General features: G+C 38.9%; 1 protein-coding gene across 2 annotated transcripts in view; it reads right to left on the bottom strand.

The window, feature by feature from the left end:
• Thsd7b (thrombospondin type 1 domain containing 7B) overlaps nt 1-15,992 on the bottom strand; it is an 898,652-nt gene that overhangs the window by 236,021 nt on the left and 646,639 nt on the right. For both annotated transcript variants that reach the window (XM_039090425.1, NM_001191669.1), the window contains one exon: nt 12,121-12,387. In XM_039090425.1, coding sequence (XP_038946353.1) covers nt 12,121-12,387 — 267 coding nt within the window. The remainder of the gene's footprint in view (nt 1-12,120; nt 12,388-15,992) is intronic.

Raw genomic sequence — 15,992 nt, 5'->3', positions numbered from 1 at the left:
AATATATTGCATTACCACTTAGTTATGTTTGTTGACATTTTGCCAGAGAAGTGACCCATGTCTACTGGCATACCTACTTGCCTTCATTTTTTCACCTAGAATTTTTAGTCAGTGTTTGAACTATTTCTAAATTTATCCTCTATACAACCATGACCCTTTTCTCATAGCAGTCTAAGAATAGTCTCAAAATAAAGAATATATTTGGTGTGTATCTTCTTAATATCTCTCAATTAAAATAGAGCTCAGGGGTTATTTTATTTTTTTATTCTAACACTATGTATCAAACACATAGCATAGTTCTTAGCGCATAGGCATTCAATGAATATTTTCTACATCAAATATAAAATGAGCAAAGAATTCGAGAGGAACCATGGACAAAGGGAGAAAGATGCACATGACATAAAACACAGATCACGAAAGTCACATTTAAATCTCCATGCGAAGCTGGAAGGGAGGCTTCCTTAAGAAATGGACTTCTTTTAGTGTTCAAAAGAACAGAAAGGGGTCACCTTGCAAGAAGTCTGCAAATGCAGGAGGCAAACAGATACAAAGGAGCTGCGTCAAAGAAGGGGCATATGATGTGTGGGGGGCAGCAGGAGGAGGGTTGGAGCAAACAGTACAGGGAATGTGTGCTGGAAATGACACTGGGACACAATGTTCCCTTTACCATCTTTAAGCAACTACTGCCGACTAGGAACATGCTGAGACAAAGCCAAGCACAGTGACAAAATGGGACTTGCCTGGCATATGAGTAAAATTGAATACTTAAGCTTAAAATAAGACAAAGACAAGGGTAAGGGGCGTCATGGATCATTTCAAATTTTTGGAAAACTTTTAGCCAGCCATGTTTTAAATTCATCCCTAACTTAATAAAAATAAATTAGGGAGGGGCTGGGGATTTAGCTCAGTGGTAGAGCGCTTGCCTAGGAAGCGCAAGGCCCTGGGTTCGGTCCCCAGCTCCGAAAAAAAGAACCAATAAATAAATAAATAAATAAATAAATAAATAAATAAATAAATAAATAAGGGAACAATGGACCAATGGAGCTTTGCTCAAATTGAACAGATACGATTCTTTTGTCTGTCTCTTTGTTTGTTTGATTGGTTTTTGTTTGGTTTTCTAGTTTCAAAGCTGCTCAGATGGGTATGGGAGTAACAGTTCCTTTGCCCTGAACCAGCTAAAGCAGGGTCCTCTCTCAGCCCTGCAGGACTAGCTCATGTGTGGTCTGCTATCTCTTTTCCAGGTCAATTCCTTCATATGGCCTATGACTACAAGGGATTATTTGCCCTATATCCCAAATCCACAAATGCATTTCTCTCTTTCAATCAATCAATCAATCAAGTCATTGTATTTGCGTGCATTTATATCCCTAGTATTTGTGTGCATTTACATCCCTAGTATTTGTGTGCTTTTACATGCCTGGCATTTGTGTGCATTTACATCCCTAGTATTTGTGTGCATTTATATCCCTGGCATTTGTGTGCTTTTACATGCCTGGCATTTGTGTGCATTTATATAGCTAGCATTTATTACGTTCTCTATTTCTACCATCCAAGTCAAAATTTTCCACCATTCATTTATAAACTAATTTTCAGTTTTCAATATTATTCCTGAATTTACCCTATTTCTGCACCTCTAAAAAGAGTCACTGTTGAGACCGTCTCACATTGACCTTCATCATGGGGACATTACTCTTAATTTCTCAACCCTTTATTAGTCTTGTCAAATCCAACATTAACCTCAAGAGACACAGAATTCAATCATAGCCCTGGGGATGGTAGGCACTGGGTACCATCCAAAGTAACAATATCCTGCTGATTGGTGCTAGGAAGGAGCACTGGGGAGATAAGGTATGTGACAACAAGGTCTCCTGATATCTATATGCAGATGAGGTGAGGGCTGGCATGAGTTCAGTCAAGGCCATGATTGGACAGTTAAAAATAAGGTGGGGACAGAGCTTTTGTAAGGAGGGAGAGAAGGGGAAGGAGAGGAACATCAAGGTGGAGACAGAGAAGGATGACCCAGATCTGGGTGGTCTTGAATCGCCAAGGTAGTTCGAATGGAATGGATTTCTTTTCTTTTCTTTCTTTTTTTTTTAAGATTTATTCATTTATTATATATAAGTACACTGTAGCTGTCTTCAGACACACCAGAAGAGGGCATCGGATCTCTTTACAGGCGGTTGTGAGCCACCATGTGGTTGCTGGGAATTGAACTCAGGACCTCTGGAAGAGCAGTCAGTGCTCTTAACCACTGAGCCATCTCTCCAGCCCCGAATGGATTTCTGTAGGCAAATTTATCTTATCTAGGTGGGCAGTTTATAACCTTACCAATTGGTTGGGCATTAATTGTGGGGATGGATTGTGGATTGAGAATTTGACATATACATCTAACTGATAAATTACAGTTTGTTGAAACTTGATTTCACTGAGTTGTGGGGAGTGTGAGCAGAGTCCCTGGCAGCGAGCCAAAGAGCCACTGGGAGAGGTACTAACTAGAAATAAATTGTGGTTAGTTCCATTTGGCCCCACGGGTGCCGGAACTAACTCGAGGGACCAAAGTGGCAAGGTGCCATGCAGGAAAGGCTTGTGGACCACCCTGGTTAGACGGTATCTTGGGGGCCAGTGTGAAGCCACTGAGATAAAGTTAGCTCTAGTTCCTATGGCTTGACGGAGTCCGAACTAGGAAGAGACTGACCAATTGCCCTGGTCAGAGAGCCTGGGAGTAAGAAGCATGGAGCCGTACAGGTGGGAATCAGTCGTGCCACCTTTTTTTTTTTTTTTAAACCGTAACAGTCTCTGTGTTTCCCACCCCAGTAGGTGATCCTGTTTACCAGGAAGACCTTGAGCAGCATAACCCTTCTGGGGCTGTGTTCTCCATGAGTCTCACTGGAGGAGCGTCACCAGACTAACCACGTTGAGAATTACTGACCTAGAGATCATTTCCAGAGCAATTGGCAGCTATTTCTCAGTGGACATGCGCTCTCAAAAAATTAAAAATTTGTATGTCTTTCATTTCATTAATTTATGCTCTGTGATCATAAGCAGAACATGCATAAATTTCTCTTGATATATAAAGTGATTATGGATTATATATACAATGGTACAGTGAAAATATGAACTACATATGTTCATATTATATATTTTATATTAATATAATATATGTTAATTATATAATATGAACTACATATATAATGTTTTTATTTAACAGTGGAGATTTGCTAATTTGTTCATTATAAAATAAGTTCAAATATTACTCAACAATGCCTCCCTGAAATAACAAAACCCCTTTATGATATGAATGCCTGACCAGAAATATTCAAGTCTAGTTGTCAAGAAACCTTCTATATTTAACCTAATCATAAGTACCAGGAGTATTGTCCAGCCACAAATGTCCTTTTCTCCTTCCAGTCTCAAACTAAGCACCCTCTATGCTGAGAGGCTATATCAAAGCCCAAAACAATCCCAGAAGTCATCTGTTTTCATATCACTGCATTCATTCATATCGTCTTAATTTTTTCTACATCTCACTAATTAGTGCTGTCTCTTGTACTACGAGAGAGTCTACAATATAGACCTCAGATCCGCCAAGTTACCCAGTGCCAATGATTTTCAACTGAATGCGAATGTGTGCACTTACTATTTTTGCTTGTGTTTTTAGCATCAAAATCATCACCAAGACCCATGGTGATTAGGGATTATTTTATGGTTTTGAGTTTTATGGTTGTGTGACTAATATACTTGAGTTTGTTTCAAGCATAGTGTCAGAGAAGGATCCAGGTGCATTTTGGGTACATTTGAATACATGCTTAGCCAATATCCTTTATTGAAGAACCTGTCCTTTGTACTGTTGTGTTCTTAGCACCTCTGACAGTTACTCTTGACTGTCAACTTGGCTACCTCTGGGACCGACCAAAACTCAAGCATCTGGGTACACCTGTCAGGATTTTTTTCTTAGTTAAATTACTTGATGTGAGAAGACCCACTTTTAATCTAACTCTTTAGAAAGGGAGGATCCACCTTTAATCTGTAAAGGATATATCAGAAGGAAGCCGGCTCTCTCTTTGCCTGCTTGCTCTCACTCTCACTGGAAAGTCCACTCCTTTATTGCCAGTGGAGGCTACTTTGAGATTCTGGCCTATACTGAAGATCAGCTGAGACATCATTCTTGTGTACTGAATAACTACAGGATTCTTGGACCTTCCATTAGCAGATAGTCATTGTTGGACTAGCTAAACCATCACCTGTAAATCGTGTCTGTCTATCTATTTGTCTGTCTGTCTATCTGTCATCTACAATCTGTCTCTTTGTATCTCTCTCCATCTACCCCTCTTTTCTATGCATAGTTATTCTGTTAGTCTGTTTCCCTACAGAACCCTGGCTAATACAGCACACTTGTGTGATATCCATAGCGTATGTGTATTTTGGGGCTTATCTCTGGGCTGTCTACTCTAGTCTCCTGGCTTATGTATCTGCTTTTATGCTGGTACCACATTACCTGAAAACAGGAAGTGATGATCTCATTTCTGTTCTTTCATTGTACTTGAGCTTTTCAAGATCATTCTCAGTCCCATATAATTACCAAGGTTATTTTACCTACTTCTCTGAAAAATGTTCCTGGATTTTTGACAGTAACTGCATTGAATCAGAAAGTTTCTTAGGCTACAATGAATATTTTGATGGTATTAACTCCTTTGATCCAGAATGCAGGCTATCCTTCTATTCACTATGTAGTCCTGGATTTCTCTCACTAAGGTTTTTAGATTTTAGTAAAGTTCCCTTTATTTCTTTGTTTCAATTTATCGCCATTTTATTCTTTTGGAAATTCCTGTAAATAGGGTCAATTTTATGTTTTGAGATTATAATATATTTACAACATTTCTCCCTCCGTTCTCTCCTCACCTCACTCCATACACCCTCCACTCTCATAATTTATGACCCCCTTTTGCACTTTTATGACATGTATATATGTATATATATTATATATATTATAATATAATATATTTATAAATATAACTGTTATTTGTATGTGTATCTTCAGGGATGATCATTTGGTACTGGACAATCAATGGGCGTGCTTTTCCCTATGTAACTCTACCTCTCTGGCTCTCAGCCTTATTCAGTTGCCTGTAGTTCTTCACAGAGGGTTATGGTCCCATTGGTTTGCCCCTACCCAGTAAGACACAACTGGCAGTGCCATCCTTGTTCAGCTCACATTTGAGGAGTCATAATTGTAATACTTTATGGCTGTAGTTTCTTGTGCAGAAGACACAATCCTCACAGCAAACACTTTGATCAACTTGGTCTTAGAATTTTTCTGCTCTCTCTTCCACAATGTTCCCACAATGTTTAAGGATGCATCCACTGGAACTTGGCTGCACAACTCTGCATTTTAATTGGATAAGGTTTTCTTCAGTGGTCTCTCTCTGTTATAAAGAGGTTTCCTTGATGACAGGTAAAGACTACACTTATCTGTGAGTGTAAGACAAATGTTTATAGGTTTGTCCTTAGGGATTATGCTGGTTCAGGAAATTAGGGATTATAGGGTCTCCTCCAATCATCAGGACTTCATGAGCACTGGGAACTTAGGTTTCTAGTACTAAGTATGGTTTCCTTCTTGTTGAGATGATCTTAAGTCAAAGGAGAAAGTTTTCAGTTACTCCCAAGGCATACGTGTCCCTACTGCACCCTTCAGGGTATTTTGCCATGTTGATGATTGATGTGGTTCTTAGATGTCATAACTGGGTAGGACTGTTGTTTGACTCCATTCTTTGGAAGCTTACCTGTTCTCCTGGTATCATAAAACCTAGTTATGATGGAAAGCCCCCCTCAGAACAGTTCCAAGTGAGGAGAGGCAAAGCTCTGTTTCTGAAGTATATGGAGTCTTCAGCAATAGGGACTTGCCTTCCACCAAAGGATAACCAGGGCTGAATCTCTTGGACAACCGTGATCAGCAACTCAAAAGAGGGCTTCCCACATCTGGTGTTAAAGGTTTTTGTTAGGTGGTCTTTGACTTTTTGAAGAAGCACTATCATACTACACAAGAAAGGTCATTAAAGCTACATATGTATGTGTATGTGCTGAATTACCGGCATCATACTTTTTTATTTTTAAGTAAAAAAGTTACAAATATGATTCCTAGTGGCTTTTTCAGGCATCCATACTTTACCCACCTTCCTCCTTCTGTATTTGTCCCTTTCCTATGGAGGCCTCATTTTCCAAGTTCTATTCCTTCACGTGTATTCTGTAATTCTCCTTCACACTCCTCCTGCCTATTTCTGTATTTATGTCCCTCCTCAAATCTAGATTAATCTCTTTCCCACTTCCCTGATCTAATCACTTGTATCTTGCTATTCCATTTTATTAATTTCTTTATTGGGTAGTTAGTTTCACTGTAGATACATATAGCTTTTTTTTTATAGCCTGCAAATTAAGCAGTTCATGTATTAGTTCTACAAGATTTTTGTTGGACTCTTCATTAGTTCCTCATAACAGTACATTCTCTGAATAACTAACTGAGTCCATTTTATTACCCCTTCTCTTCTTATTTAGGTGTCTTTAATTTCTTTTATCTTCCCTCATTGTCCTAACAACACCTAGCAGGTAAAGGTAACCTTGCCTCATTCCAAAACTTAGACAAAATACATTGATTTCTCACCATGGATTTCAGTGCTAGCTACAGGCTCACAACCTGGGGCTTGCTGTTGAATTTTTATTACACAAGATGCAGAAGTCCTTCAAGGACCTCCTCTACCTTGATTGAGGTAGCCCTATGCTTTATGTGTTTGACCCTTTAATGTGACCTATCACATTTACACGTCAAGTCATTTTGTATTCCATGCTATAAGAGCCACATGTATTCAGTGTGTGTGACATCCAACTGATTCTATCATCATGTTGAAGACTGTTGAATTTACATTCTATGGGGTTTTGGAATAATACATATACTATATATATATATGTATAAATACATAGTACATATGTGCGGAATAATACATAAAAACAATATATGCATATATAATATATACTGTATCTATGTATATGTGCATATGTATATAAATATAATATATTTTCATAGAGTCATTTCACTTTTAAATCAAAAGAATGTTGGTTTCATGCATTCATAATGGTATCTGTTATAACACAAAAACATTTCCTTTGGGTAAAATGAAATTTATGTTTTCTCTTTTTGTTAGTAGTTGTGGTTTGACATCCTAGAATATGTTGCCTGGCATCAGTCTGGAAGATAGTGTCATGTTATCTCTTCATAGTTTTCAAGTTGTGGCCATTTAGCCCTAGATCCACTTTGTACTGTTTTGATTTGGGATGAGGACAGTTTCAAGCCTGATTCATTTGTATGTCCACTTTTTCAGCATTACTCTTGGAATAAATCATTCCTTCTTTATTGAACTGTCCTGGAGCCCTTGCTGAACATCAATTGCTTATGAATGAAAGCATCTGCCTTATTCCCCGCCCTACTACATCCTCATATGCTCTCCTGAAGAGAGTGCCTCCTGGTCTTAATAATTGTATCTTGGTGAGACATTTTGAAATCAGGAACCATGCTCTTCTCTTTCAAGTCTGTCCAGACATCCTTGGTTTTCTACATTCCCATAGTGTTTTAGGACCATATTTAAATTTATTCAAAATATCAAACCAAGCTTTTGGTTGGAATTATACTGAATCTGTAGGTTAACCGAGAAACCCTTGAGTTTTAGCCATTTTAAGATTTCTTATTCATTACCATGGTGTGTTCCCACCTATTTAGGTCAACGTGCTTTATTACATTCAGAGTGCATATTCTGAATTTTTTTTTTGTTAAAATTTCTTGTTAAGTACATTCACCCTTCTGATGTTATTAATACATTTTTTTCTTAGTTACATTTTCTGATTATTCCTTGTTAGTCTATAAAATTACAGCTGATTTCTGAAATATGATATTTTATCCTGCAAGCTCACTAGATTCATTTATTAACTGTAAAGGGTTGGGGAAAGCAGGGTTCCTTGCGGGCTTGTTATTTGCAAGAGTAATACTTTTGCATCTTTCCTTTAACTCTTGGCACTTTAAAACATTATTTCATTTATTTTGCAGTTTACCACATTGGCTGAGATCGACTCTCCAGGCAGTGCCTAACGGAACTTGACAGTACACATTTTGGCTGGTCGCCAATCCATCATATTATTATATTATATCATATTATATTTATTATATCATCGTGTGTGTGTGTTTGGGAGGGGACAGGGAATGTGTGGTGATACACAAAGACATACATATGTAGATGCATGCGCCTGCATAGATGCCTCTCTCTTTGCCTGGAAAAAAAAGCTTGCTGAACCTGAAGCCTGCTGATTGGGTGAGAGGCTGACTGGTCAAGCATTTGATGCGTTTCCTTCTGTCCACCCTCTACCCCTAAATACTGAGATTTTTAGGCACAGGCAGCAATGCTCAATGTTTTCCTTTATGTGGGTATTGGATGCTGGGGATTCAAACGAGGTCCCATTTGCAAAGCAAAGGTTCTTAGTCACAGAGCAATCTCCCCAGCCCCTAATTTATTTTCTAAAGCATGGCAGATAACGAGTTACTTTGCATCTCTTTACAGGATGTCTATGAGTTCACACTGAGGGAAACAAAAACAAAACAAAACAACAAAAAACAAAACAAAACAAAAAACAAAACCAAAAAGAAACCCCCTATTGATTAATTGAAAACCACTTGGAAGTTGTTTACTTTCTCACTCTGCATAAACATGTGCCTTTTCCTTACAATTAGACCAAAGGAAGTGACAATGGAATTCATTTGGAATTCTCCCTTGAGAAGTATCAAAACAAATACTCTTTTCTTCAGAAAGGGTCCTGGGAATGCAGTCTTCCATATTCATTACACTTTAGGAGGCTAGGGTGTGCCAGAAGGGTGAAGTCCTGGCAGGAGGATACTAAAAGGGTAATAATGTATGGAGATGAAAGAGAGACTAAAGTAGTGATGAAGATGTGGAAAGAAAGACTATCTGTGGCCAGGAACAGCCTCAAAGAGGGCAGGAGAATGACAACCAGCACTAGTTCAGGGCAGGGCTTCACCTTGGGTATGTCTTTTATATTGTCCCATGGTGAGCTAAGGATGCTAGACAAGGTTTCGGTATCTGCCCGGTAAGGTTTTGGTCTTGCTGCTGTGGTCTAATACTTCTTTTTTCTTTGCCTCTTTTTTTTTAAGATAGGAAAGTATATTGTGTTAATTTTTGTATTCTGTATGAAATATGTATTTCCATTTTGATTTTTCAGGACTCACACCTAAGAGTTCACCAAGAGTCTCTCTAGAAATTCTGTATTTGGAGCTTTACGTGCAGTGCTGGAAGTGTTCGGACTGCAAAGGCTCTTGGAGATAGATGGACTGCAGATATAGTTTGTATGATGAGAGCAATGTGAGTTTGGGGATACTAGGAAGGCTAATTTTGACTGTCAGTTTGACAGGGTTAATAAACCTCAAGGTGACCTTGGGTATGTCCATGGAAGTGTTTCCATAAGGATTGAGTATGGAGAAGAGTTACCTTGAATGAATATGCCACCACTGCCTAGGCTGAGAACCTGTATGGAACGAGCAGGTGGGAAGGAGAAATCCAGCAGAGAACTAGCATTTCCTTAAAATGTGCGAAGGCAGACACATATTCCTGCCACCACATCCATAAGCATCTCCCGCCACCATGACTTCCTGCTATGAAGGACCTTACCCTCAAGCCAAGTGCCAAAATAAACTCTTCCTCTGCTAAACTACTTTAGTCATATCCACATATTTTATCACAGTGCCAAGAGACCCCGAGTCATTAGTACAGTGGCAAAATGTCACAGTGAGATTATGAAATGTTCTGCACAGAGGTGCATGTGTAAAGGGCGTGGTCTCCAGCAAGAGCTGCTGTGTAGAAGTGATTGGATCACAAGGGCACCAGCTCCCTTGGTGGGTTAATCTGCTGGTGATGTCATATTAGGTCTGTGAGTTGGAAAAAGGCTGCTTAGGCCATGTCTTCGAAAGCTGTAGCTTTTCCCTGTCTCCTTTCTCGGCTTCCTGGAAACTGTGACATAAGCAGTTTTCCTCTACCACATCCTAGGGTTATATTGCTTCATTGCCACAGGTCCCAGAAGCAATGGGGATGGCTGACCATGCACGGAAGTGTCTGAGACCACTTTTTGAAGTTGCTTTCTCAGGTGTCTTGTCACCATAATGGAAGAGCTAACATAACATTGGAAGACCACTGTCTGTGTGGGGGAAGAATCTTTTCAGCTCACTCTGCGGCCTGTACTTTAAAAGCAGTTCTGTGTAACTATCATTAACATCCTCTCCTACTCTCCCAGCATGCTTGTCCTTGGCTAACGACTATAGATTAGAGGGATGCCTTTTCCCCCTTTTAGTTTTTCTGCAAACTGTGGCTAGAAGCAGTCCTTTATGAAGCATGATTTGCATCCACTACCTTCTCTCTCCCCAGCTTACTGCTGCAGTTAAATGAGATCCATGCTCCTGGTTTGATTTCAAGACACTCCCTTGATGTCAGCCTCACTTCACATAACTCCTCCCTCACCCTGCATTCAAATTACTTTTTGTACTTTTATTTTCTAATGCATACTTTCTCCTTGAGATCTTACTGGGGAAGATGGTCCTTTTAGGTACTGTGTATTCTCTGGGTTCTTGTCTTTCCCATCCCACATTGATGCTACACCAGTGGGGACTTCTTAAAGTCTACCTAAGTACTCTCTAGTTAGCATCCTCAGAGCTAGTCAGAATTTAAATTCCTTTTTGGCATCTTTAAATGTCAATTTCTTACTTTAAAAATTCTTCCTGGGTTCCTCTATAATCTCACACTAGCAATCACAAGTTGTAGAAGAAGCTTGGGCCAAAATCTCTCAAGCCTAGAAGAATTCAGCCTAGTTAGTATTTTGAAGGGGGCGGGGGAGAGGAGGTATACAGCAAAACTGTAATATATAAGCTTTTATATATAAATATATAAAACCACTGCACACGTGAAAGCTGAATAGCACCAACTTTGGCTTCTTAAGAAGGGTCCATTTTTGGTGTTGAATATTTCTAAAAGACAGATCAGGCCATACAATTCTGCAGACTAACCAATGAGCCAGGGGGTGGTAACACTGGTACCAGTTCAAAGAATCTCTGATATTTGGGTTGATTCTAAGCAATGGTATGGGTGTATCTTATCTAAAGATGAGCTAGCACACTGTCTCTAGAAGAACTGTCTGTTGCCTTATTCTTTTATTAGAATGAAATTAATTTGTCACTTCTGGTGTTAATGAAAAAGCTTCCTAGAAACGTGATATTAATGGGTATAAATTTGATCCATCTGCTTAGAGGATTATCCAAGCATGAATTTCTTCTTAACTCCTCAGTTGAATCCATACCTTGTTTGGTCTTGTAAATAAAGGATAGCATAAGAGGAAAACTAAAGATAACATAAAACTAAAACAAAAATTCATGGACTCCATCCTGACCACCAGCCTCAGCCTCACCCTTGCCCACCTCCTGCACTGTGGCTGAATTTAGCCTTCCATTCACTCCTAGCTCAGAATCCTAAGGTTCAAAAATCCAATCTTTTCTCCAAATAATATCTAACAAAACTCACCCGGAAGACCCCATTGATTTCTATCTTTTATTCACTTGTATCCATTTATATTCACAGTGAAAATATTGAAAGTCCATTTTTCCCATTGATATTTTATCTGCGACCTCATACAAAACTCAGGAGGTGATTTTCCCCTTGTGTGTATGGTAAAAGCACTAATTTTAAAAACTCCATAAGATCTGCATTCATTTCTCGGGGCTTCAGCTTTCTCAGTGAATAGGAACAACTGATGAACAGGAAACAGGTGACCCATAAGCCAAGGGCAACCGAGGAAAGACTTGGTGAGGAAAAGGGTCAAACATCTGCAATTGGTATAGCTCAAATAATAGTGGTGATACGTATGTGTGCATCTCATATGTTTTGATTTCATGATGACAGTGTGCTGTTCACAAATTAGAATGATAATAATTCATAAGGAATAAATCTACAATGATGTGCAGTCCTTGGATAAACCTCCTGAACCCTGTGAAAGGTCGAATCTGCTATTTCTCATCTGTCTCCTTACCAGAGCTGTTGCAGAAGGAGGGGTCAACAGGTCTTCCATTTATATCAGTGCATGCTATTGCTCGAAAGCGTACGCCTTCTCCACATTCTTTGTCGTCTCCTTGTACCCACAGTCCTCCTTGCTGAGGATCCCTTTTGCCTTCTGGCAGAATGCAAGCTGACCAGTTTCCATAAGGATGAGACATGAATGCATCACAGGGGCATGGTTCCAATTCCACCAGAGGGTACAGGGACGCATCCTGGCACCGCTCTTTCTTCCTGCTTTTCCCTGTTACAAGAAGACACATGCTGGTATTTGGATCTGCGTTCTGTTGACCGTCATTCACATGTGTGTGCATACAACCACTTGAACATTAAACTTAAATACAACTTCAATCTTTTTTTTTGTCATGGAAATAAACTCCAGGACAATATAAGCAAAGATCTGGGAAACTGTGAAATTAAAATGACTTTGGAAATAAAAACGATTTTGTTTTAAATATGGCACAGAACACTATGTTTACCATGCCAGTTCAATAATTATAAAACTCTTAATACTTTATTTTATATTTTTTTTTCTTCCACTTCATTCTAACTCAGCCAAACTTAGCTTGGACAAGATGAAGTACATAGAGGAGTAACACTGTCCCTCTATTTAATTGAAAGCAGCAATTTAGCTAACCTTGTCTTTTTCAAGGGAAACGAGTAAAAGCATAAGCAGAAGGCACTTTCCCTTTTCTGCAAATAACTAAAATTAATTCCTCCAAAAGGAAAAATTATATTCTTCATATAACAAACTCAAAATGAAGGCAGAGGTTATCTCAGATGGTGTAGACAAAGTGGAATTACTCTTGCCTCCTGAAATCAGACAACCTATAAATGCAAAAAGTAACAATGTATTGCAGTAAACCTTCTGTTTGAGAAGTTCTTTGAACTTGAGCATCCTGGTGTGACTTTTCCTACTAAGTTTGGTGTAACTTTTAGCTGTTTTGCCAACTTGGAGTAATGTTAACATGTTTCCTCTATATTCCTAAAACTTTCCTCCGTGTAATAATTCACCATTTTTTTTCTCTGATTTTGAGTCATTGGCTAGAGTCACGGATAGTTATAAAAACTGTAGTCATCTTTACTGGTCTTTCTATGGCTGTTGTGCAAATAGTTGCCATAAGGTGATTTGTGGGCAGTTTCTTCATTGTCACGTGGCTTTCCATATGCACAGTTATACAAATTCTGCCTGGTGTGTGATTGACTCATAAGCATGCTATTTATGCTTACAAATAATTTGGGAGGATTCCTGTGGAATCACACTCTTGCCTGGTGTGAACCATTCCTACTCCCTGACATTGTTTGGCCTGATGTGAACCATCCCTTCTCCCTAAATTGCTCTACTGTGACCTTTGGCATCTATTGGCCTTTCCGGGTACTGAACTCACTCCTGTCTGCCCCTAGGAACACTCAGAATCAGCTTGAGAGCTTTCTGACTGTGATGTTCATCACCACACAGTCCCATTGCCTCCTATTAGCCTGGCCTAGAGATGTACTCCTCACATGAAACCCGTCTGAGCTTCATCTCCTTCTCTGCATCTTCTTCCCTGTTTTCTGCCCACTTAGTCTTGGATTCCAAGTCTACCCTGGGTCTTGACATCACTTTTCCCAAAGTGATAAAGAAATGAATGCACTAGGAAGCAATTTCTTATCTTTCAAAGTTGATTGTGGGTGACCTCTCAGAGTGCCGATTACAACCTTATTTTTGAGATATTCTCCTTCATTTCCACCGTAATACATCCTTTTGTCCCTTACTTCTGTTCTGGCTTCTACCATCCCTCTGGCCACATTTCAATATTTACTGCTTTATTTGTTTAGTGAACATTCTCCCTCTACTTAGCAGCTAAGTCTCCTCTCCTCACTGGACTACCTTGGATTCTTATTTCTCAGCTCCTATATGTTTACCCTAGTTGAGATCTTAAATTACTAAAGTATTAATTTTATCCAATATTTCTTGCTCAAATCTCTGAGTGACAGGCTAGATAAAAACCTGCACCCAAATTAGCTATTTAATTTACTACAATAAAACCAAACTTGCCCTCTGTACCACACAGTCCCCCTGTGTGTGCCAACAATGCCAAGGGAAAATTACAATGCTAGACTTGAATTATTTCAAGATAGGACTAATGACAGTGTATAAGGTAATGTTTCAGGAGTCCTCAAGTTATTTTTCCCCTTTCACTAGGTATTACTCTATTTGCTCACACTTCTAGGTCTCTAGTTCCATTGTCTCTCCACAATGGGAGAAAAAAGAAGATGAAGAAAGGAGATGAAAAGAAGAAAGACCAAGAAACATGTAGTCTTCATCTATAAAGCAAACAGAAGGTACCAGCAGAACAAACAGTCTGTACAAATAGATGTTGCCTCCATATGGGATTTACCTCTTAATTGCCTGGCCGCCCTGTTTGAAGATGGATTGAAGTAAGTGAGTTAATGCTGAAACAATTCTCCCAATAAGAAACACATTAGTGCTGGGGCTTCACTTTGATTGCATTCTAATCAAAATCAGCACTGACCTTTAGACTAACGTAGACTTAAAAAGATCAATCTCCAGTGCAAATGCAAGGACATATCCCCTTAATTCAAAGTGTGAGTGATATGGCTATTTTGAACATGTATACTCCCATGATAATAAATTTAATGTATCCACCATTGGTTTAATTACCACACAGTCTAGAATCTGCAAACACCCAATTTAGAAATAAACATGTTACACCTAGATGGTAACTTTAAAATCCTCCTATAAGGAAAGCTAACATTCTCAATGACAAATATACACTGCAGTAGCATATGTTAGGACCTACAGTGCATCTGTGTCACATGGTATAAATCACATGCTTTCTATTGCCACTCACATTAGAGAATATTCATTAAAATTTCTGTCAAGTATCATGGGAGAAAGTAAAAATAAAAAACATCATAATAATAAGCCTCAAAAAGTCGGGCGGGGGTGGGAAACTTCAGTGCATTACTGTGCATTGGCTTTTCGTTTATCAATATTGTTGTAAACGGCTGTTTGTTCTGTTTGACTAATGTATTTTATGAGACTGATCAATTATGTTGTCATCTAGACAGAAGGAGTGCAAAGATCAATTAGCTACCTAAAATAGTAGCAGCTAATAAAATATACAGCAAACATGAGCAGCCTCTTAGTATAAGTAATCTTTAACTTTGAATCATACAATAATTTATAACAGCCTTCATTTTGCAGTTTTATAGAAAATACATCTGAGAAGTCAAAGTCATTCAATTTTTAACAACTTATAGTACAAATGGTGCTGGCTGTAAAATGAGCCCAAAACAATTGCTCTTATTTAGCAGGTGCTAAATATAATTAACAAACCTCCAAGGCAAGGGATGTTCCTGGCTACCAACTATGGTCTTTCTTACCAAAGGAAGTTTTTTCTTACCTCAGATGTGAAGCATTGCTAGGACAAGGACACTGGTGTGTGCAGGACAGCAAAGTAGCTAGAGATTGGTCTCTAACTTCAGATTTGGTCTGTCATGTGTACTCTGTCCTCTTGGATTGCTTTCTCTATCGATTGTTTTCATCTGGATGATGTAAGCAGTGTTACATATAATCACATATGGACAGTCATTTTGTACTAAGCAATGGGTGCAGCATTCCCCATTTGCAAAGTCTCCTGTGATTATATATTTCACCTCCACTTGCCGTGTAGATTTTGAGATGCACTGTGTATGCAAATATTCTGCAAAAGCTGTAGTGAACCAATTTGAGAGAGTATAGATACGATCAGGTAAACAGTGCACTAGAATAGTGTGAGTATAGGGGCAGTTCTGATGCTAAGGTCCTGTTCCCCAATTGGTTCTTGATCTGTCAATAAAGAA

Source organism: Rattus norvegicus, chromosome 13, assembly GCF_036323735.1.
Source record: "Rattus norvegicus strain BN/NHsdMcwi chromosome 13, GRCr8, whole genome shotgun sequence".
In the NCBI taxonomy this organism is placed as follows: Eukaryota; Metazoa; Chordata; class Mammalia; order Rodentia; family Muridae; genus Rattus; species Rattus norvegicus.
The sequence above is the reverse complement of the archived record's forward strand: the minus strand, read 5'-3'. Positions and strand labels throughout refer to the sequence as shown.